Source organism: Marmota monax, unplaced genomic scaffold (genome assembly GCF_021218885.2).
Source record: "Marmota monax isolate L192 unplaced genomic scaffold, Marmota_monax_Labrador192_F-V1.1 WCK01_AAM20220418_F8-fsc00112, whole genome shotgun sequence".
Taxonomy (NCBI): domain Eukaryota; kingdom Metazoa; phylum Chordata; class Mammalia; order Rodentia; family Sciuridae; genus Marmota; species Marmota monax.
The window spans coordinates 6,210,841-6,233,587 of NW_026692073.1; the positions used below are offsets into that span (position 1 = coordinate 6,210,841).

A 22,747-nucleotide genomic window follows, 5' to 3' on the forward strand; every position below is an offset into this window, starting at 1 on the left:
TATCCTCTTTTGCTGACTATGTGTATCTATCTCTGGACATTATTCTACTAGACTGAGTTATCTGTCTATCTTTATACCAGTACCATAGTGTTTTGATTACTACAGCTTTATATTTATAGTAAGGCTTCATATCAGATAATATAAATTCTTCAATTTTATTATTTTACAAAGTAGTTATTGACACTTCTAAACATTCTGAATTTTCATGGGAATTTCAGAAAAAACTCCATTTCTGAAAACCGGCTTCTCAGATTTCTGAGCCACATCCCCAGCCCTATTTTGTATTTAAAAAACAAAAACAAAAACAAGAAACAGGGTCTCACTGAGTTGCTTAGCGCTTCACTTTTGCTGAGCCTGGCTTTGAACTCTCTGTCCTCCTGCCTCAGCCTCCTGAGCTGCTGGGATTATAGGCTTGTGCACCAAGCCTGGCTATAAATTGTTTAACTGTGGATCTCACCTAGTGTGTTGCCCCTTTTCAAGGTCTGATTATCTACTTTTTATTGTTCTCCAATGCCTTCATACATGTTTATATGCATAATTAATCTCACCAAGAGGACAGTGCAGTGCAAACTATTCAACCATTAATGAAAATTTCCATTGCACATTTAATTTCAATTATTATACTCTTAATTTATTAATAGATGCTTTACTTGCTAGTTTTTTTTCCCCAAAAACCTGTTGGATATTTTTTTGGAAACATCTGCTCCTCACTCATTTTTTATCCCACTCTTATTTTCAAGACACATCAGATGTATTCGTTGTACATTCTGTACCTAGTTACTCCAATATAGGAGGAGTTCATGTGTTTCCTTCTGCTCTTTTTGTTTCGGAAAATTAATGCTCATGGTAGCTTTTTTCCTCCTTATACATTTATTTTATTATTTTTAAAATGTGAGCTCATGTTCCCTGGAACTTTATCTACAAGAGTTCTTTGTGACTGGAGTTAAAAGTATATTCTTCCAAAGAGAATATACACTGGTTCTTGGGACTTGGGCATGCCACCAACCTGGATCTATTTTCATTTAGATTCTTACTTGGATTTTTCCATCCTTGAAGACTGGACCCCAATCTCTCCATTAAGACTAGCCTGTGGCCAAGAATTCTTAGACGAGACCCTTCCTGTGCCTCTACCAAGAGCCAATAATGAGAAAAGCATGTTTCCTTGCATGTACTCTGTCTTTGTAAATTTGATATTTGTTTCTTATTTTCTTTTTCTCTTAGAGTTTAATCTGTGTGATTCCTGGCTCTATACAATGTTCTCTGATTCAACTTTCCCACATTGCCCAGGTCCAAAGCTTAGTCTGCTGTTCCCAGAAGACACAGCTACTAAAATCAAACCTCTAGGCGACCCAAGGCTGCTGGTGCACACAAGATGGCAGCTTCAGTGTTGGATCTCCACCACCCACTATTGCCAGCCCCAGGGAACTCCCATGCTGTGCTGTGAACAATCATGCAGTTGGAACATTGCTTTCCATGTCTCACCTAGTATTTTCAGACTTATTAAAGCTTATTAAACACCACTCATCAAGACATTTTGTAGAAAGAGGATTTCAGGATATCTAGATTAATATATAGCTAGAAATGGAAACATTCAACATTTACTCTTTAACCTCTGCAGGCTTTAGTTCTTACTCTTTGTTTAGGTCATTGGCAAATGAATTAGCAGAATGGACACAATGGTGAACAGACTCATTATTATAAATACTGATTATGCTACCAATTTTTGTTGTAAAACAGCTCTGAGAAGGACAAGAGCCTTCAAGCCCTGTGATGGTTTTACTTCTAGGATACTCCAAAGCTTTTTCTTAAAGAGCTGTAGGAGATACAACCAATGAAGGAATCACAAATAAGAATGATTGAAGCCTTGTGTTAGTACCTCACCAGTTCTCAAAGCTGTCTTTCATGGATAAAATAAAACCTGACTAGATCAAAATATCTCTTGGAAGTCAGCCAAATATCACATGAAAGGGCTTCTCTTTTCCTCCTTCACCATGGGGAGAGATGGTGTCGCCATCACACATAACAAAATTAATTCCTATGGCTGAATTTCACAACTATAACGTATTGGTGATAAAGCTTGTCTCACAGATTGTTAACAGATTAATTGTCAAAGGTTAGTATAGTATCTTTACACATATAACTGCTCAGTAAATAATGTTATTATTTCCTTATATAAAAGGTCTCGGGTGGGTGACTTTTGATATCTTTGTTAATATTCAGAGATGGTTTGAATGTCTTTGAGAGACTATCAAGACCTAGAAAACTTCAGCCTTGGTTCCCCACCCTGTGGGGTTTCCTTCTTAGGTCCAAAGTGCCTTGGCTTCTCCTCAGTTACCACCACCCAGATGTATTGTAGTTTCTCACTGAAAGCAGTTTCACTTTTCTTTTATTCTTTACTGTAACATATAAGGAAGTTCCTGTTAGACATCAATGGGCCACAAAGATGGACAGCAAGGGAGTCTCTGTCCTCAGAAGCCTGTAGTCTAACAGGATTTCAATCCTGGTTGCCCATTAGAATTGCCTGGAAAGATTTCAAAATGACTACCAACAGTTATGTTTATCTTTTCTCCTTATATAGACAGCAGGTGTCCTGGAGCAGAAGTGATATACTATCTTCTTTCATTATTTCTTATAGCCAGTCCTTATATGAATAAATTAAAACCTAGTTAAATTATTTTAAAAATACTAATAAAATACAATATTAAGGGCATTCTATTATGAGAATCTTCAGTAGGAGTCATAAATATGGTTGAACATTAAATTCACAGGACAAAGAGAATGTACTCATAACAGTGTTCCCAGTACTAAGTGTGCCAACTTCAAAGGCCATATCCCCCATAGTGAAAATAATAGCTGTACCAAAATTAAAAAGAAAATTGCAATTGTAACACAACTTTGTTCTGTAAATATCTCATGTGACTCTGTAAATGAAAGAACTTATCTTACCAATTTCAGGTAACCCTCAGCATCTAGAATTAAGTTTTCTGGCTTCAGGTCTCTGTAGATGATACCTAGTCGATGCAGGTAATCAAATGCCTCTGTCACACAAGCGACACAGAATTTGGAGGTGGCTTCATCAAAGCTGCCTCTGCAATGAAATAATTTTCATTCTCAGTATCCTGGACACATGTCCTTTCTACTGTTCTAGGTCTCAATTATTATATTAGTACAAATATGTAATATAAATATTTTGTGTCAATATCAAAATGTATTTTATACTGTCAATAAAATTAGGATGTTTACTGGTGATAAAGAAATTGAGAAGGTTACTTGAGGCAAACTAAACAACTTTACTAAAGTTAAAATATCTTTATCCAAGCACTTGTTTCTGATAATCATACATGAACATATAAAATAGAAAACCAAGGAAACAACGAGTTCTTTAGATCTCTGTGGAACACTCTGGAGAAAATGCAACTATCTCAGTGGAGAGCTTAAAAGAGACTTCAGCAATTTATTGCTTGACTAAAGAATGGCTCAAGTGGTCACTTTAATTTCCTGTGGGTACAGCACACAATACTAACCCAGGTAGAAAGGGGCCATAACTCTTCTTGTTTGATGTCTCTCAATCTTTTAGTAGAGTTACCTTGTACCAGCATAGTGAGAAGCAAAATTATACTCTGAATCTTTTTAAACATGGTGGTGATTCACCCCCTAGTATATCAGAAGACTATGGCTTTGGGGTGAGAGAAAATGGATTTGATTCCTGTTTCCTTTGCTCACTATACCTTGAGCAAGTTGTTTAACTGTTCTAAGATGCAGAATCTATGCAGTAAAATGGGCTTACTCCTTAATTAGTAATGTTGGTTTTAGGATTGAGCATGGTACTTAACAGGTTGTAGGAACTCTCTTTCATAAGTAGGTTTAGATTTTCTATATATATTCCACTGTTGAAGCAAAGACTAATGTTTTTGCAGCAGCATCATTAAAGTTTCCTCATCCTTCCAGGTTTTCCCCAATCCATCCAACAATATATGTTCCAAGGTCAGCGATTCTCAGTCATGAATGTACACTAGAATTGTCTAACAAGCATGAAAAAAAAATTACTGGATACCATCCCAGATGAAATGAAATCATAACATCTGGCATTATGGCCCAGCATTTTTCCTTGTAAAAGTTCCCCCATATGATTGTAAGTGTAGCCGGGGTTGGGGTCCACGGCCCAGGTAAGGCTGTCAGAATGTCTGCTGGGCAGTAACCTCCACAATCTAATGCCAGCCTACCTTTCCATTTTCTTTCACTACCCTTATTTCCTACTGAAATTCTGTTCATTAACTATAAGGAGACCTAGTACCAAGTCAACTTTTCTACTTTGTATTTTCCTGCTGCTCTGACTTTCCAAGATTTTGTCATCTTTAGAATTTAATTCAAAACCTTCCTCTGTCATCATGCATTTCTCTCCCTCCCCGCCTCTGAGCTGACAGTCTACAAAACTCATTTGCTATTTAATTACAATTTGCCAAACCTCTTTGTTACTATTTAGTGTTCATATTTATGAAACGTTTTAAAAATCATATAATTTCCCAAATGAACTCTTGATGTGTCAGAAAAACAGTTAATACTTTTTATTCTTTATGATAGAAACTCTATATCATCTAGAAAAGTTCCATACTGTCTGCTATGGAGTCTTCTACAGAGGTGGTGCTTAGTATGTATCTGTGGTTTGAGTGCATGAAACCACCTCTTTAGTAAAATTGAACCTTTGTTGACATCTTACACTGTTTTTTTTTTTTTTCTGTGAGGTCTTAACGACTCCCTACCAGGCCCCATTTCTTTAAGTTTGGGAATCAGAAACATCTGAGTTTATGCCCTGATTCTGCCCTGTACTCACCATGAGACCTTGGATAGTTCTCCGTCTCTGGGATTCTTTACTGCCTAAAACTGACTACTTCACAGGGTGCATATGACATGACTGCAATGTCAGCTAATAGACTATTCCTACTATACTTTATCAAGCGATAACATTTTCTTATAATAATTTCCAAATCATTTCCTCTGTGCCTCTTTAAATGTTCCTAAATCCAACATCCCTAGACTGACATGAGTAAAGAAAGCTCTTGCTTATAATGCTTGTTCATTACCTGTCCCTTAATATACTCCATAGCTCCCCACCTAAGCAGGCCTCCAGAAGCATGTACACATATTTATTGTCCTTAAAAGTACGATATAATCTGCAAAGACAGATAAAAACATGGTTATGATTAGAAATATAGCTTTTAAAGCTCTTTAAAGTCGCTTAAGACTATCTTCAATAACATTTTGAATGATGACCCTCATCTCCATACGAATGTCCTGCAGCTACACTGGGCTTCTAGCCAAAGCTTCTTTCATCTTTCCTACTGCTGTGCTTTTGCTCATGGATCCCTTTACTCAGACTGCTTTCCCTCTGCCCACAGAGGAAATGTCTTCCATTTCACTGTAAAAGTTTTATCTACTCTGCAAGACTATACCTCTTAATAAAGCAGCTCATTATTCTGCAGACCTAGCAAAGCGGTTCAGAGAGTGAGCTCAACCAAGAGGCTCAGGCTAAAATCCCAGATCAGACACATATTAGTTATGCAGTCTCAGATCTCTGGTTTTCAGTGAAAAAAATTATATCTGTATCTATATCTATATCTATATCTATCTATCTATATATATATATATATATATGTAGAGAGAGAGAGAGAGAGAGAGATTATATATTCATTTGACTATATATTATTTGTATATATTGTTGATGATAAATATTTACTGAAAATTATTCATATTCATTTGATCCTCCTAAAGGACCAGTGAAGGAAATGTTGTGATTCTTCTACTTCCTCCTCCTATATTTTTGGCTTAGAAGAGGTGCATGTTAATCTCTCACTATACAAATGTTGTCATTTATATTTATTCTTAGTATATTATTATTGCCCTATTATTTGCCAGGTATATCACAAAGATCTAGAAATGAAAAACTTAATACAACTTAATCCATTCCCTGAAGCTGGTCATCATAGGTCATTAGTGAAATATTAATTTTAAAGGGGCATTCTGGGAGCATAATAAAAGGTAATTGGATGATTTTTGTTAATATTACCTGAGTTCAGACTTAATTTTTAGCCTTGCAAAAATGGGTCTAGGGATATGGATAAATAGAAAGATCTTCTCAGGGTATTTGATCAAAAAGTACAAATTGTCTTCATTATACGGACACTGTCTATCACCCAGAAATCACAAAAACTACAGTTTGGGGCATTTAGAGAAAATATAAATTCGCTTAATATCACTAACCCATGAATTCACAAGTAAAGAGAGCTATGGCCTAGAATAATTTTAAATTCCCCTCCAAACACTGAGGATAGCTACAGAAAAAAGAATAACTATCAGAAAATGGTTCCTTTGGCACATAGGCATTTGAGGGCCAGGATATGTTCTCCTTTGGTAACTTCCGGTGCCCTTCCTACAGAAATTCAACATCAGAACACCCTCTGAGGGGTTTCTTATAGCATCTTGATTCCCTATTTCCAAATTCTACAATAGGTCTGGATAAAATAATCAGTTCAAGTTACTCTGCAGTAATTTTGTATTCACACACACAAACAACATGCTTTTGTAAGAATAAAAACAACTGGAAACTCTGATCCAAGATTTCATTGGCTAATTCAGAGTAATGTCTCCTCCTTTTCTTTCTGACCTCTTATATGGAAACATTCGAAAGAAGAGCCTAAAACTCCAAGTCCTGGGAGATCAAAGGCTCACTTACTTCACAATGAACGGAGAACACAGCTCTTCCAAAATCCTCTTCTCTGAGTAGATGTGCTCCTGTTGCTTAGTGTCAACTATGTGCTTTTTCCTTATACACTTCATAGCAAAAGCAACATTCTCATTTTTTACTTTAACCTATGTAATAAATAGAAAAATCCTCAACATTGACTTAACAATAATTTGCCATATCTGTTTAAAACATGATAATTACTGAGAGTTAAACCTGTTTCACATTTAAAGAGAATGGAAGCTTTTAGCCACTTAGGTCTCTAGGACTCAGTTTCATCACAATTTCTCAAGTAGTTCATATATCTGATTCTAAAATTTTGTATTGAAGTAAGAAAACATGGTTAGAAGTCTTAATCTTTAGATATCAATTGTTTTTGATCATGTAACAGAAAAAACCTGGACCAGAATGGCCAAAAATTCCTATTTCTTAATATTTATTTCTTTGATTTTCCAAGGAAAACAAATTTAATCATGTTCTCTATTTGCACCATTCAGTACAGTAGCTAGTAATCACATGAGGTTATTTAAATTTAAATTAATTAAAATTTTAATTTCAGTTCTTCAGTTGCAATAGCCACATTTCAAAAGTTCAACGCCACATACACCTACTGGCTACCTGACTGGATGGCACAGATATAGGACGTTTCCATCATCATAGAAATGTCTATTGGAAAGTGCCACTCTAGGTATAAAATCAATCTTTTCCCTTAAGAGGAAAGTCTAAATTTTAAAATAAACATTTTTCCTGATAGGTTTAACACTTCATAAACGGTCTATACTGGACAAGTAACGAGGTTGTACAGAAATGGCTTCTTCCCATATTTTATTGTGTTTACCATTGGTACTGCCTATAACTTTTAAATCAGGGGGAAATACTGCTTCAATAATTGTTATCTGAGGAAACACATCTCAGCATTGCTAATTTAATCCTTTTGCCATGATCTTTGGTGGAAAATACACTACAGATGGATATTGCCCTTGTCTCTTCATATGACATAAGAGACATCATGAATATTCTTCCTCTGTTCAGAAACCAATTTCCCCTCTCATTCGTCAGAGATGAGGTATGAACTGGGTGTGAAGTGTGTTATCCAGGGTCCCTGGCAGGATTTCAGATCTGTTCATGCCCAGGGCCAACTGGCAGACAGAGACATCATCAGCACAGTACCCAGATGTCAATACACAGTACATTGTTAAAATTCTGATGGGCTTGGTAATTGCCAAGAGCTCGGAATCATATGTAACCAAAAAGGTCACAGATTTCCATTCTACAGTTTCCTCAGAATACCAGATCTGTTGTTATTCTACAACTTGGAGGATGATTATTAAGCACATAGAGGTGGTGATATGGAGGACACAACTGAAATCAGGATGTAAGTTTCCAGCTGTTTGTTCAGCACTGCAGAAGGCTGCTCTTCAAACATCATTTTGCATTCATCTTATTTCCTTTTTTTCTGATGGAAAATTTGGGGCAACCCAAAATAAGATAATGAAAGCCAAATACAGACACGGTAGTGGAGTTGTCTAAGGGATCTAACCATAATATTAAAGATCACATTTCTATAGCATTTCTGCAGGACACATTCTTCTCTTCCTTTGTGTATAGAGAGCTCATGTGTTGTGGTTATATATATATCTATATATACATATTTTGCCATTAGGAAATACAGTTTTTACATTTTACAGCCTTTGGGAATGCTTACTTAGTACATTCTCCAATAATTACCATCAAGACCAAATTCACTAAAGGATCTGATGTAAGAAGCTGGAAATAACAGCTCATTACTACAAGTTACTAAGACAGACCTGCCACTATACCATATGCAGATTCAAAATTTTACTTTCTCAATTTCAGCTCAAAACAAAATTTAAGATAGCAATAATAATTCACATGATCCTCAGAGATAAGCTGGAATATAAAACAAAAAAAGTCAACAGGCTTCTCTCAGATGCTTGAAACGTAAACCCCTTACAAGCTCAACTCTTCCGAACCCACCAACGCCCAGTGTTGCAATAATCTCAAGGTTCTGGAAGGGGGATGATGAGGAAAATCTGGCCACCTTCTCCTTCAGCTGAATCATCTCCAGAGAGAGTGCTTTGGACAGCTTCCAGTTAGACATGGACCGCCTGAACAAAAGAAGTGAAACTTTACACACATACCCTTAGTCAGGCAGGCACCATGCCTCTCATAAATTCCACTCTTAAATAGTCTTACAACTGCCCGCAACACTGCCTATGGTTGCTTCGAAGGCTATCTCAACTTTGATAGGATCAGATTCAGGTACATCTGGGAAGAAAAACAATGGAACATACAAACCAAAAACCCTCATATGCACAAAACAAGAAATAGACAAAAACAGAATTGAATCATCAAGGTAAAATTGATGAATTTTAGCCAGACATAGTGTCACTTGCCTGCAATCCCCGTGACTAGGGAGACTGAGGCAGGAAGATCTCAAGTTACAGGCCAGCCTCAGCAACTTCATGAGACTCTGTCTCATTAAAAAGTAAAAAGAAAGAAAGAAAAGAAAATTGGGGAAGTGGCTCAGTGGTTCAATCCCCCAAGTTCAATTCCCAGTACCAAAAATAAATAAATAAATAAAAGTGAATAGCATTTAAAACATACCACAATAAAACTATTAACAACCCAGAAAAGGAGTGAATAGAAGGCAATAAAACCACAGAACCATTCTCTTTGTTGCACATATAGGACAATGCCACACTGAGGATCTTGGCCATAGTTTGCTCCTTTTGTCAGATATTGAAGTTTCCATGGCTTACCCAGAAAAATTGATTTTTGAAATGTGAAAAGTACATTTCTCACTTTATGTCTTAAGAATTGTGGAAACAACCATTTTATGCCTCAATTAAGACTTACTGCTCTCAGTTATATATTCATAAGCTGTTAGTACAATAGGCCTTTGGTGTAAAAACTGCAAATGCATTCCTTGCAAAAAAAAAAAATCTTGTTAGGTACTGATTGAATGCTCTAATTTAACTCAACCTCGGCCTTCTAGAAATTTTGAATATACAGTTTCAATAGCACTATCTACTGCACATATGCTTAAGCTTTCACTCAAAAAATGTTTTAAGGGGTGAGGGTACAGCTCAATGGTAGAGAGCTTGCCTAGCATGCATGAGGCCCTGGGTTCAATCCCCAACACAGCAAAAAATAAACAAAGAAACATAAGAAGTGTTTTAGCAAAAAACAAAACAACAAATCATTTAAAAATGTAGATTTTCTATCAAATAATATTAATTCATCCCTATTACTACATCCCTATTACCCAACTCCTCCTCCATACATATAATTATCTAGGCAATAGCTCCCTTACGTTTTGAAAAACATAAACTATGACCCTACTCTTTACCTGTAATCTAGTATAAATGTCCTTTTGAGATGTTACCATCGTAAAGAATTCCCTTTACCAGGAAATTTCTCCCTAAAATTTCTATTCATTGTGCAAAATAAAGCTGCTGACTATTCAGAGACTTAACTAATCATCATTCTAGTGACATTCTAGTATCTTGTTTGTGGAAGAATTATTAAAAAGAGCTCCCCAGAAGTTTCTAGTGAAGGCACATTAACTGTTTACTGTGTAGGCAATCGAACTCCCATGTCTTCTTCTTTATCTACTGACTTCCCAACAAGTCAGATCTCTCTTGGGAGGATGTTCCCCCACTTACTTGGCATGTCTTTTCTCATCATCACGGTTCAGGTTCGCCACATACCCTTCCAGGTATTTTTGGAGTTCTTCAAATGTCCCAACAGTTTGATTGAATGTTCTGAATAACATAAAATAAAATAGAATAAAATAAAGCAAAATAGTACCAAAGTAACTTGACATTCTTCTTAAACTCATGCAAGAATATGTATATAGTTACCCATGGAGTCAATTGTTTTTCAATAATTTATGGAATATTAACATTGTTGTAACATGTGGCCTAGTTACTGAAAGCTCTATAACTGAGCTTTTGAGTTCATGCAAGCTAAAGAGGCTACCAGTGAGAAGAGACAGCATTTCTATTGTTTTCTGCTTTGCAGTTCTAGTTTGCCAACAAGTAGTTTTTCATTTGTTTTAAGACAGTGGAGAAGAAACAGCTTACATGATCTGTTTATTGAATCAATAGCTTATAGGGGTTACAGATTTTAATACTTTTGCTTAATTAAGTAACAATTTAAAATCGAAGGCAAAATTTATTTGTTCTTTGTCTCTGATAATTCTCCCCATTTTGCATTCCTTCATAATTTCTTTTTACCTGAATTTCATAGTTCTCTGTCTGAGGCTCATCTGGTTGACCTCACTCATCCTTCATAGACCACAGCCTTGTCCTGTGCCTGACCTAATCTCCCTGTCCCAGTTCACGGTCTTTAGAAATTCTTACGTACTCCACTGTCTGTGAGAAAAATGAAACCCCTTCCTCACAAGAGAAAGGATAGTTTTATTGAATGTCCTTCCAAAGTTTCCCTATACCGTATCTAACAATCTGCCTTGATTTGTGATTATTAGGATAGAGACCCCACTTTCACCATTGTGGTATCATTTTAAGTGTCTGGTACACAATAGAATAAAAAGAATAAAATGGGCCTCAACATACCTAAAACTAATAAACCAGTAACACCTCAATAATACAGTGTCACAACTTAATGCCTCTGTACACATTTTGCTGACAGCCAATCAATATTTCCATTTGTCAATATGTGTTACACACTGGAATGGGTATTTTTCATTCCTCTCCTCAGATGTACTCCCCACTCTCTTCTACCCTTTACTATAAACTGACCTTTGTTGATGTACAGTAATGGGACATAAAATAATATTGCTATGGAATTTCTAACTTCCTTAATAATTGAAATTTTCAAACAAAAAGGAAATGTTAAGAATCTGACACTTCTCCCTTCCCTTCCCTTCCCTTCCCTTCCCTTCCCTTTCTTGTGCTGGGGATTGAACTCAGGGCCCTGTGTTTGGAGGCAAGCACTCTACCAACTGAACTATATCCCCAGTCCTCTGACATAACTTTCCTATGTGAATATATGAATACAGCATAGTGACTCTCACCATCATGTACATCCATAAGACTGGGTCTTAATTACAATAAGATATATTTTATGCTTGTACAATTATATCAAAATGGACTCTACTGTCATATATAAAGAAACAATAAAATAAAGGAAATATTTCTTGTACTTTGTTTTCCTTTAATTTACTCTTCCTTTACCAATTTTTTGCTTGCCACTAGACTATTGTTATAAACAAATCTTATTTTTTTCATGTTGTGACACTGGGGTCATGGGTTCCTAAAGGTTCTTTCCTACCTAATCTTAAACCACTCTTTCAAGAGCTGCAACATTATAGCTGTAACTTACAAACAGCCTGTACTCATTCAGATGTTACAGTAACTAACCAACTCCTTTGGGATTTATCTCAAAAATTAATGATGGTGGTGTCACCATACACCTTCCATTTGTTTAGAGATCTTAAAGCAGGGTTATTTCACGGTTTATCACACTTTAAAAACAGGAAACCCTCAAATTCTAATTCTTCTTGCACTATAATCATTCTAATCATGTATTAAAACCATGGACTAGGAAGGAAAGAATAAGAATCCATAGACTTTCCGTGCCTGCATCTCATCGCAAGGATGATGCCCTCTATTGAGCCACCACCTGGTGAGCACTTCCCACATGCCAAGGACTACATCAGATGCTGGAACTGCAGCAGCAATGCAGTTACATGTTTCTGTATTCGTGAAGCTTACAAAAGAGTAGCAAGAGATGGTAAGTAAAACAAAGTGTGAATAATGGTATGATTTGGGTAAAAACAGTGGACTATGGGAGTGTTGTGGGGTCTTAATCTACTCCAAATCATAGCTAAGATGATCCTAACATTTATTATCCAAACTGAAATACTTTCCAGAATGAAATGAGATACCAATAATAAATATGTTGGGATAACCCTAACTGTCCCAAGAAAACCAGGTTATAGGTGAAACTAGCGATACCAGATAGTCAACATCTCTCACCCACAGAGTAAATCCATGTAATTTTTTATCTTTCATTATGCCAAGTGTATGTTATAGACTCTCAATGATATATGTAAAGTAAACATCCTAAAATTATAAGCTTGCAAGTAATTTGTAAAATATATAATGTCAATGCATGTTTTTCATGGATTAAAAGATATTACATACATGTGTGGTACATGAGATTATAATGAAGGAAAGAAGTCCTTCCTTTCTTTCAGATTTTGTTGTGCTAACATTTTAGAGCATTTATTCCATACAGCTATTGCTATTCAGCACATGCACATATTTTTAAGGAACTCAAACAAAACAATGTATTATTAGGACAATATACCAAATCATTTTCCGTTTAAGAGTTGGCATTCAAAGAGTGCTATCTGAACACACTTTTCACTTCCTAGCTGTCTGCCTTTGCTCTGGAGTTTTACTTCACCTGGGGTGAATTTTAAATTTCTTCTTTGCTAAGAAAAATCCTATTATTTCTTTATGCTCCATTTCCATATTTAAAAAAATAAAATAAATTCTTAACTATTTGACTGCATAGGGACTGCTTTTCTTTCTGAGCAGGTGCTATGAGAGCCAAATGTGCTGGAGAAAGAAAGTTGAGATGAATCTGGAAACCTGGGCAGTAACCCCTGCTCAGTCACAGATGGCATTGTTGGTACAATTCTTTAACCTACTTTGGATTTGCTTTTCTTATCTGTAAGGGAAAGAATTGAAATAATTCCATGTAAATTATAGTCACTATTTAGACATGTTAATATTATTGTAGTCAATACTTGGCTTTTAGAGGTGCCCCCAATTTTTTGCAACAATTTTATATTTGGAATTTGCTTAAAAATGGTGTGGAGATGTCACAGAGTGGTGAAGAGTATAGATAAGATATGAACTGATAACTGTTGAACTTGAATTGTAGAGTTCTGATGCCATTCTATTTTTTAATGTTTGTAAATTTCCATGATAAAAAGGTTTCTAAACATTCTTAAGTTCTTCCCAGCTCTACATTTTTATGATTCTATGTTCAATAAATGCTGTATTCAATCAGAAGTTGGCTATATGCCTCTTGTAAATTTACTGTTTTTTGTTAATATTTCATGTGAGTCTGACCTATTTCTTTGACTACACAATGACTTTATTTGGATAATGATCTAGCTCTACTATATTAGAATTTCCTTTAGTGTATCTTGTAATTAATCAGTAAATATTTAAATGGTTAATGAGAGATCCAAGATGCCAGGATAAAGTATGATTTGAAGTGAGTGAAACAAAATAAAACTTATTCTGAAAAATAATCCAAGATATTTAGACATCAATATTGATACACATTGCTTACAAATGACTAAAATTTGTTTGGAAATATAAATAGCTAATGACTATTTTATACATTGAGAGAGGATTTATTCAAAACTGTTTTTGACTGCTAAAGGCATTTTAGAAATAAATCACAAAATTGTTCACTACGTTGTATGGAAAACATCCATAAGAACACTAATAAACTTATTTCTTTGGGAGATGCAGAATTTAAATCAGTCAATTGCTGATATTTATGTACAAACTCTGCACACAAAATATTTAGCCTGCCAGCATCTGCCACTGCCACAGACACATTCAGATCAGAAGGCCCTGTTCCTTCTCATGAATTTTAATAGAATGTACTTGCAGCTGAGGACTGGCTAGCATTTCCGAGTGGTGATGAATGAGAAAACAGATCCGCCCTGGGAGTAAGGGAAGGCCAAGTCTTCAAAGGTGGCAGTAGTCTGCCTTCTCAAACATGAGGATACTCACTCTCGATCTATAACCAGGCAAGCGACATCATTTTCTTCAGCAATAATGTTAGCTGACCTGACATCATCACTGCAGACAAAAGCAGGAAAGTCAGTTTCCACTGCAGTTAGAAATTAAAACCACCAATTTGATTAGGAAATCTGCTACTTTGTATGAAAGCATCTTCCCAAAACTATACTTTTGAAAAAACATTTTAATTTATACTCAATCCCGTTCCAAAAGAAAAACCACAAGAATTTAAAATGTATCCCAATAAAGGTCATCTACACAAGGAATGCAGAGGAGAAGATAATTGCACTGAGAATGTAGAGGAATTGCTGACTGCAAGGGCATGTGGAATATCATTCTGAGCTTTGTGATAGCTAAACTAAAAGAGCTCTCCCCTGATCAAAGAAGACTAATTAATAAGGAAGCAAAACAGAAATGAACTGATCAAAGAAACTTATTGGGAAAACCATCAAAAATAAAACCCAAGAAAATTGTTTTCAGTATCAGATCATGAAAATGTGTATTTATACATTAAAATCCATTAAAATCTCTGAAATCAATTTATATATGAAAATCAATGATGAGTCATAGGATAATTAGCAGTATCGTCTTTCTTAATGGTGCATAATAGAGTAGGTAATACCTTACAATCAATATCTTAGATATGATGAGTAGTCATATATGACCTGATGGTAAGTTTAATTTTCTAATGAATATCAACTTGTTAAGCATCAGGCAAATATTCTTCAGAGATTTATTTTTATTTCTTTCCTCCCTCTATTCATTATAAATTAAAGAAAATGAAAACAGGTTCTCCCACATGGAACCCAGTGCTCAGAGATTTATAAGATGTCCTACCAGTAGCAGCAAATGGTAGAATACCTTACTAGGACTGCTCCTGTCAACTTCATCAAATATAGTATTGTACAAATCTCCTTCACCTTTCTTAGTGGTAGGACACAGAAAACTTGGGCAGCCCCTCTCTACCATTCCAAAGAAGTGCCCTCTGCCTAGCTGATATCCAAAGACATTCTGACATATCTTCCATCCCACCAAGATCCCTTTAAAGGATCTTTATGAGAAAATATGATATATCAAGAACTATGTAATGTTTTGAACAACCAACAATAAAAATTTAAAAAATAATAATAAAAAAATAACCCCCCCCCCCCAAAAAAAAAAGAAGACATCAGTAAAGACACTTGAGTTTCATGAACTTTGAAGTCAAAGGCAGGACAGTTTCTGCTCAACTTGTATGAATGTGATTTAGACAGAGATAAAGAGAGATGATGGAGATAGAGATAGAGGTAGTGGAGATAGAGATAGAGGTAGTGAAGGCAGAGAAAGAGGTAGTAGAGACAGAGCCAGGTAGATATAGAAACAGAACAGACACAGACACGAACTTGGATTGTGGACCAGCTATTTGATCTCTGAGTTCTGAGAAAGAGATATCGTGTTCCTTTCACACGTTGGTGTCATCATTGGCACTGAGAATAGTCTCTGCAAACACTTTACAAATATTAATGTTCATAAACACACTCATATTTCTTTCGTAGTACTGTGTAAGTGTCATGGATTTATATTTGCATACGAAATTCTGAAAGAACTTCTGGGACTTTTAAATGTCAACTTGTGGAAATATACAGAATAAAAGGAAAATTGAGTCAGTCAGCAGCAACCCACAAAAATGTTATAATGTTTGTCTCCACTTTCCTTCCCATTGGTTTTAACTTTATGCTTTCAAATACCTTGGTAAGTTGTGAGTCCATAGTAAACATAAATTCCCATATTGTCCATAGAAAAACACTATAATTGGCTGGCTACAACATATAGCATAAATCACTCCAGGTCTTACAAAAATAGATGACACATTTCCTTTCAAGAACTATTTTGTCTCCATACTACATTTATAAAGGCCTTTGAACTTTCAAGCTTTAAGCTATTTTGCTTAGAAGTATGAGACAAAATAGCCTATAAATGCTGAAAACAAATACATTGAAGTCTTAGATAATGATATTACATTATGATAGTGCACAAAAGAAAGATAATTTCCCTATTAGGGAATCAAGTTCATTACCAGCAAGAAAATGGGAAAGAAAAATTTAGCTTGGCTTTAAATTCTACTTTTAAGTTGCTTACATAATAGCTATAACCTAATTTATTAAGCTTTAATACTTGGGTTTTCTTTTAAAAAATCTTCATGATGAGATTTATCTTCAGGTAATATCTTCCTTTGCTCTGTAATTATGTAAAATCTGTCATACAAATCAGTAGAACTGGGGATTTATAAACCAAAATTAAGAAGGTAAATGAACAGAAATACTATTCCATTCCTTCAAACACCAATTTGAAATAAAAGCATTAAGTCATAACATAAATTTTAAGTGATTCCCCAGTAATTCCAAATATTCACTTAAAAACATGTAATTCCAAAACATCATGTTGCCCAAACTTTGAGGTTTTATGAAGTTATTTACATTTAGGAAAATATATTTCTTTAGTCATGAGGTTTTATGAGTTTTAGGAAGTACATAGTATCCAAGTCATTCGATTAACCATTAAAAATATTTCTTCCATAAATCATATCAAGAGTAAACCAACTTATGTCTCAAAGACTGAAGGTTCAGGTAGAAATCTCAAATGCACTATTTTGAGTTGCTCAAAGACTTGCAAAATGAGCTGATAATTTTAGAAGGCAGTTTAACATTTTTGTTTAATTCCTGAATATCTGAGGCCATTAATTTGGTGGCTCAATTGGACAACTTCAAATGACTAGTTTCACATAGAAAACAGTCTAAGCATTGTATGTAGGTATGGCATATAGATTCATGGGCTCACCTGATCAGAGCTTTTTCCCCAAAGTATTCTCCTTTTTGCAGTGTTTTAATCAGCTGTGGTTGATCGTGGCCCTCAGTACTCTGAGTGACTTTAACCTAAATAATGTTAATCGATTAAAAAGGAGGGGGAGAATCAGACACATCCATTCCAGCAAACTCTCCAGACCTAGATAAACTTGATAAATGAGGGGGAAAAGATAAGATTTTCCTTTAATTTTACAGTAGTAAGACAATTAACTACACTCAGCTCATTTTGATGGATATGAGTGATCCTGTGGTTTAACACAAAGGACTACCCTCTGAAAGAAGAAGATTCTCCACTTAAACCCTACCTCCTAAAGTTAATTTTTGAAAGTGAATCTAGTTATTCCTTCCAAGACATTCTCAAAGGAAATAATAATGGTCCTGTGGGAACTTTTGTTACTCCAGAAAGCTTAAAAAGAATTGACAAATTAATCAAGAATAAAGTTGAGGACTGAGAATGTAGCTCAATAGTAGATCACTTGCCTAACATGCATGAGGCTCTGGGTTCAATCCCCAGTACCACCAAAACAAACAACAACAAAAACAAACAAAAAACGAATAAGGTTGAATATCAGGAGTCCTAAGTCAGGAGTCCACAGATTTGCCAAATCCTATGTACCTACTAAAACTGGACACAAAATGTGGGTTGGAAATGGTTCACAGCTTCTGTGGGCATCTCCAAGTGAACCCATGGCCCAGGAAACTGTAAAAACCCTCTAGCACAGCCAAACAAAACTTTAATATTTCATATCTGTGGCTAGAATTATTTTAATTCAACACAGTAATAAATGTTGTTTCATGCTGATTAGAATTTTTGATTGACACTCATGTATGTTACAATAAATTTAAAAAATTAAAAATAATGATAGTAAGTACAACATGTTAATTAGCAATAATTCTTTCATAGCATAGGTCCAAGTAGGGGAGAAGTAGTTAAGATGTGGTTCTCACTGTTGACGAATAAGAGGTTTGAAACTATTTTGTTCATGTTTTTTCTTCATTGGGGGCCCAGTTCAAAGTTCACCCACAAACCAGTTTACAAAAGGCAGTGCCCGATTCTCTCTTTCATGGAAGAGGGAACATACACAAAATATCTGACAGACACAGGGGCTCAAGAGATTTGATTCCTTCAGTATTTCATAAATGCTTTTTGTCTCTGACAAACCTTAAGAGTCAGCATAGGAACAACTGACAACAGTTTATCTATTCAGAGTTAGGTAAAGAAAAATACCTATTTTATATGTAATATATAAATAAAATTATATAAATATTATAAATCAACAATATAAAATTATAAAATATATAAATAAAAATAAATTTAAATCCACAATTATATAAATAAAAAAGTAAATAAAAATAAAATTTTCATCAGCATCTAAGTCAATTTCAGCTACTGCATACAAATTTAAGTTCCAAGTTTATTGGTTCTATAGTTTAATGCCTGACCACTGCCACCCCCAGCTGCTGAGCTCATTCCCCTCCACTTGCCACCTGTCACATCTGTTAGAAAAATGTTCTAGCCCTGTTCTTGGACCCTGGAGCTGATTGAGAATCACATACTCATAGCTAGAAACAACCTCAGAAACCATCCAGCTACTGTACACCAGGAATCAAGATCCAAAGAAAGTCAAGTGACCTGCATAAGGTCACTAAAAGGAGACTATCTCACCTGGAACCCATCGTAAGTTTCCTGTGGCACCCACCTTCAAACCCAGCCCTCAGGCAGACCCCCGAAGATTCTTTTGGAGGAAGCGCCAAATGCATTCAATGTAGACTATCTTATGCTGCAGTACAGAATATTGCTGCATTTATGGCAAAATGATTAATTTTTAAAAAATTTATTTTAAGTAAGCTTTAATTAATATTTACCTTTCCTTTTGCCAAAATGAAAAAGGTACTCCCTTCCTCGCCCTCTCTAATGATGTAATCGCCTTTGTCGTAGTATTCCTATTGGAATGAGAAAGAAAGAGGATGTGAGGTCCAGCAGAAATTACAACTGAAGGAAGACACAGGGAAACAGGACTCTTTGGGTTTCTGAAATGAGTCTCCACACCTGTTTCTCTAAATTTTGGCCTACCGTATCTGTTTTTCTTACATCGCCATTATAAACTGTACAAGAGGTGACTTTTACTTTACTTTTGCACTTGTATGTTTTATTTCACAGAAAAAAAATTCACCTGGAATACTGAATTTCAGGTATGGAGACGCAAAAGCAGGGCAGCGATCTCTATGCACTGGTGCACTTTCACCTACATAATCTAAATACAAACCGCACAGTGATGGGTAACAGTCTGAAAACGAGGTCCAGGATTTAGAAAAGAGCAAACAATCACATAATAAATTGAAAATAACACCCTTAATGGGTATTAGGAATATCAACCTCAATTTCTAATTTCCTGGAGAGCAACATCTGCTGGGACGATTGCACATACACACTAAATCGCTCTGTTATACATATTACTTCCAAAGATTCATCATCATAAAAGATCATAAAGATACTGGAATTTTTTACACATAAATTCTATTTTTAAATGTAGTTCCATCTTCATGAAATCTCAAATGACCACCTACTTCTTTTTATGTATGAATGCCTCCTTTATTTATAGATGATTGTGTGATTGGAGAATTATTGGGTAGGGAAAAGTAATTTATCCACCTGTCAGACCAAAAGAGCAATTCAGTACCCGAGAAAACAAAAGATAGATTAAACTGTCTGTCTCTATATTGCTTTAATTGTATCTTGTCTGGAAATCATACAACTAAAATGGATCTCTTAATTATTTATACAAACAAAAATGGGATTGTTTAAATTTTTAAAAAGATATAATTAACACATAATAGCTCCCTGTCTCTTTTTTTAGACTTGAAAATAATTTCAAACTTAACAACTTCTGTGTTTGTTTTTTAAATACCTTTCTGGTCATTTACTCTTAAACTCAACTTACATGTATGGAATAAACATTGCTAAATATTTATTATTACTGTTAAATATTATTTATTAATTTTAATATTTATAAATATCAATATTTATTAATACTGTTTAATATTAATAAACATACCTTTTATTTTCATAGCACAATGTACATCTTACAAGACATTTCAACATTTCATAGAAAGAAGCATGATATTTTAGGGTAGAAAAGTATTTTGAAGCCACACAGATCTGGACTCAAATCCTAGTTCTACCCTGAATTTTACTTTCATCAATCCATAAAATTATAATAAGAACATTTACCTTCAAAGATTTAAAAAAGTACATTAGTTTTCTGCTACTGTGAAAACAAATGACCACAAATTTAGTGGCTTAGAATGATACCCTTTCATTATCTTAGGTTCTGTGGGTCAGAAAGTCCAGCCACAGCATAGCTCAGAAATGGCATAAAATCAAAGTGTCTGTAGAGTTGTGTTCCTTTCTGGATGCCAGGGGCGAGGGGAGGAATTGGCTTTCATGCTCATTCGGGTCATTGTCAGAATTCATTTTGGGGATGTGGTCCCCATTTCCTCACTGGCTATCTGTGGAAGCTACCCTTATCTCCAGGAGACCTCTGTTGTCCCCCTGTCTGGGGCCCCTACATCTCAGAACCAGCAATGACAGGTCCAGTTCTTACCCCAGAAATCTCTCAGATTTCCACTTCTGCTTTTAGTCAGAGAAATTCTCTGATTTCTGGGGCTCATGGAATTATATTCACCCCACCTCGCCCATCCAGGGTAATCTCCTATTTTAAAGTCCCAAACCTTTAGTACCTGTGTAAAGTCTCTTTTGCCAGATAATGTGACATATTTACACATTTCAGGGATTGGAGTCTGGATATTGGGGGAACCATTCTGCCTACCATAATAAGCCAATGAAAGATAACGTTTTCTGAGGTACTAAAATAATCTTAAACATGGCAAATGCTTGATTAGTAATTGCCATGTTAAGGAAGAGGAGGATAATGTTTGCTTAGTTAGTGTATCTTCTGGACCTCAGTTCCCTTGTCTGTAAATTAATATTGTATATCTACTATAGATACATAGTGTACTAAAATATCTGGTGGAATGTTTGGTACAGAACAGGCACCTGGTGACTGTTAATTCCCATAAAAAGAGTGCAAGGTAGTTATCAGAGTCTTCCACAGGAATATATGGTTATCCAGATAAATTATACTCCTGCTGTTAGTTGCAGCCATATAATTAACTTCTATCTAAAAGAATCAAAACAAAGGTGATGTATACCTTTTTTTCCAAAAAGGTCTAAGAACCCTTTCATGTATGTATCTTCCTACTTTCCCCCAGTTTTAATGGTATAACCCAGAAGGACTTTGTAGTCATGAGCCTGGTCCTGAATGACTATGTGGAGTCCACAGGGCCATCTTCCCTAGACTGTCAAATGAACAGGAGGCAGAATTGTATTTATCCACCTGTCAGACCAAAATTTTTGTCTGATTAATGATTAATGATGATGGAAACCATAGTGTGACTATTCCCCCTGCCATTTTGTAAATTTCTTTGCATCAGTTTACTTACTCTAACTCTTCATTCTTCTTCATTTTATATTTATCCCAAACATTCACTGTAGACAAGCTTAAATTTAAAATGGCAATGACTATGACCCTTATGGATGACCTCATTCCCACAGTCCCGCCGTCTTTATCGAACTAATGTTCAGTTCTCTTTAATAAAACTGCTGGAGTCATGTTTTATATTCTCATTTCTAATAGTCTGCACTTCAGTCTCTCTTGTCCACATCCCAATCTCAGTCTCCATTGCCCACATGGAGCAGAAGGACACGGAGAATTTTTGAGGTGCTGCTAGGCTTTTCTTCTATTATTATTAAGCCTTTGGTACATACAGAGGTGCAGCTTTAACTCCTGTCAACCAGGTAAGTTTGAAGTGAAAAGCTTGAAAGGATACCTGAGATAGAGCTTCATTGTTTCTTAAGGGACAAATTTCCTCGTGGTATTTTTCCAAGGGATGATTCTTTGTCACCCTAAACCATGGGAGGAAGATAAATAATACCTTCCAGTGTATTGACAGTAACTTCATAGATCAGAAAAGGCTGTGGAAATAGGTCAGACCAAAAATATACAGTGGTAAGTACTGGCTGTGATGCCGGACTGCCCAGTGTTTGTCAACCAGGGAGAGTCGCCAGTCAAGCCAGGGTGGTCACCAAGACCAAAAAGAGAAATGCAAACAGTGTGGTTATTGTCCTTGTGGTTACACTGCAGAGGGGTCCCTCAGAGGACCAAGAAGCCATAGACCCTGACCTGTAGAGCAAAGTTTTCAAGCATTTTTCATTCTTACCTTCAGTAAGAAATATATTTTACATATACACTCAATACACACATAATACCATGAACACATACATT

General features: G+C 35.5%; 1 protein-coding gene across 2 annotated transcripts in view; it reads right to left on the reverse strand.

Moving 5' to 3' along the window:
* The window catches only part of Prkg2 (protein kinase cGMP-dependent 2), a 101,538-nt gene that overhangs the window by 36,854 nt on the left and 41,937 nt on the right, over positions 1 to 22,747 (reverse strand). The window contains exons 7-14 of one of the 2 annotated variants that reach the window (XM_046458525.2): positions 19,269 to 19,346; positions 17,377 to 17,471; positions 14,551 to 14,619; positions 10,429 to 10,527; positions 8,802 to 8,868; positions 6,731 to 6,867; positions 5,082 to 5,171; positions 2,947 to 3,088 (exon numbers count right to left, since the gene is read on the reverse strand). In XM_046458525.2, the coding sequence (XP_046314481.2) occupies positions 2,947 to 3,088; positions 5,082 to 5,171; positions 6,731 to 6,867; positions 8,802 to 8,868; positions 10,429 to 10,527; positions 14,551 to 14,619; positions 17,377 to 17,471; positions 19,269 to 19,346 (777 nt within the window). Of the gene's footprint in view, positions 1 to 2,946; positions 3,089 to 5,081; positions 5,172 to 6,730; positions 6,868 to 8,714; positions 8,869 to 10,428; positions 10,528 to 14,550; positions 14,620 to 17,376; positions 17,472 to 19,268; positions 19,347 to 22,747 lie in introns of both variants that reach the window. The other variant, XM_046458543.2, reaches the window with a different exon arrangement.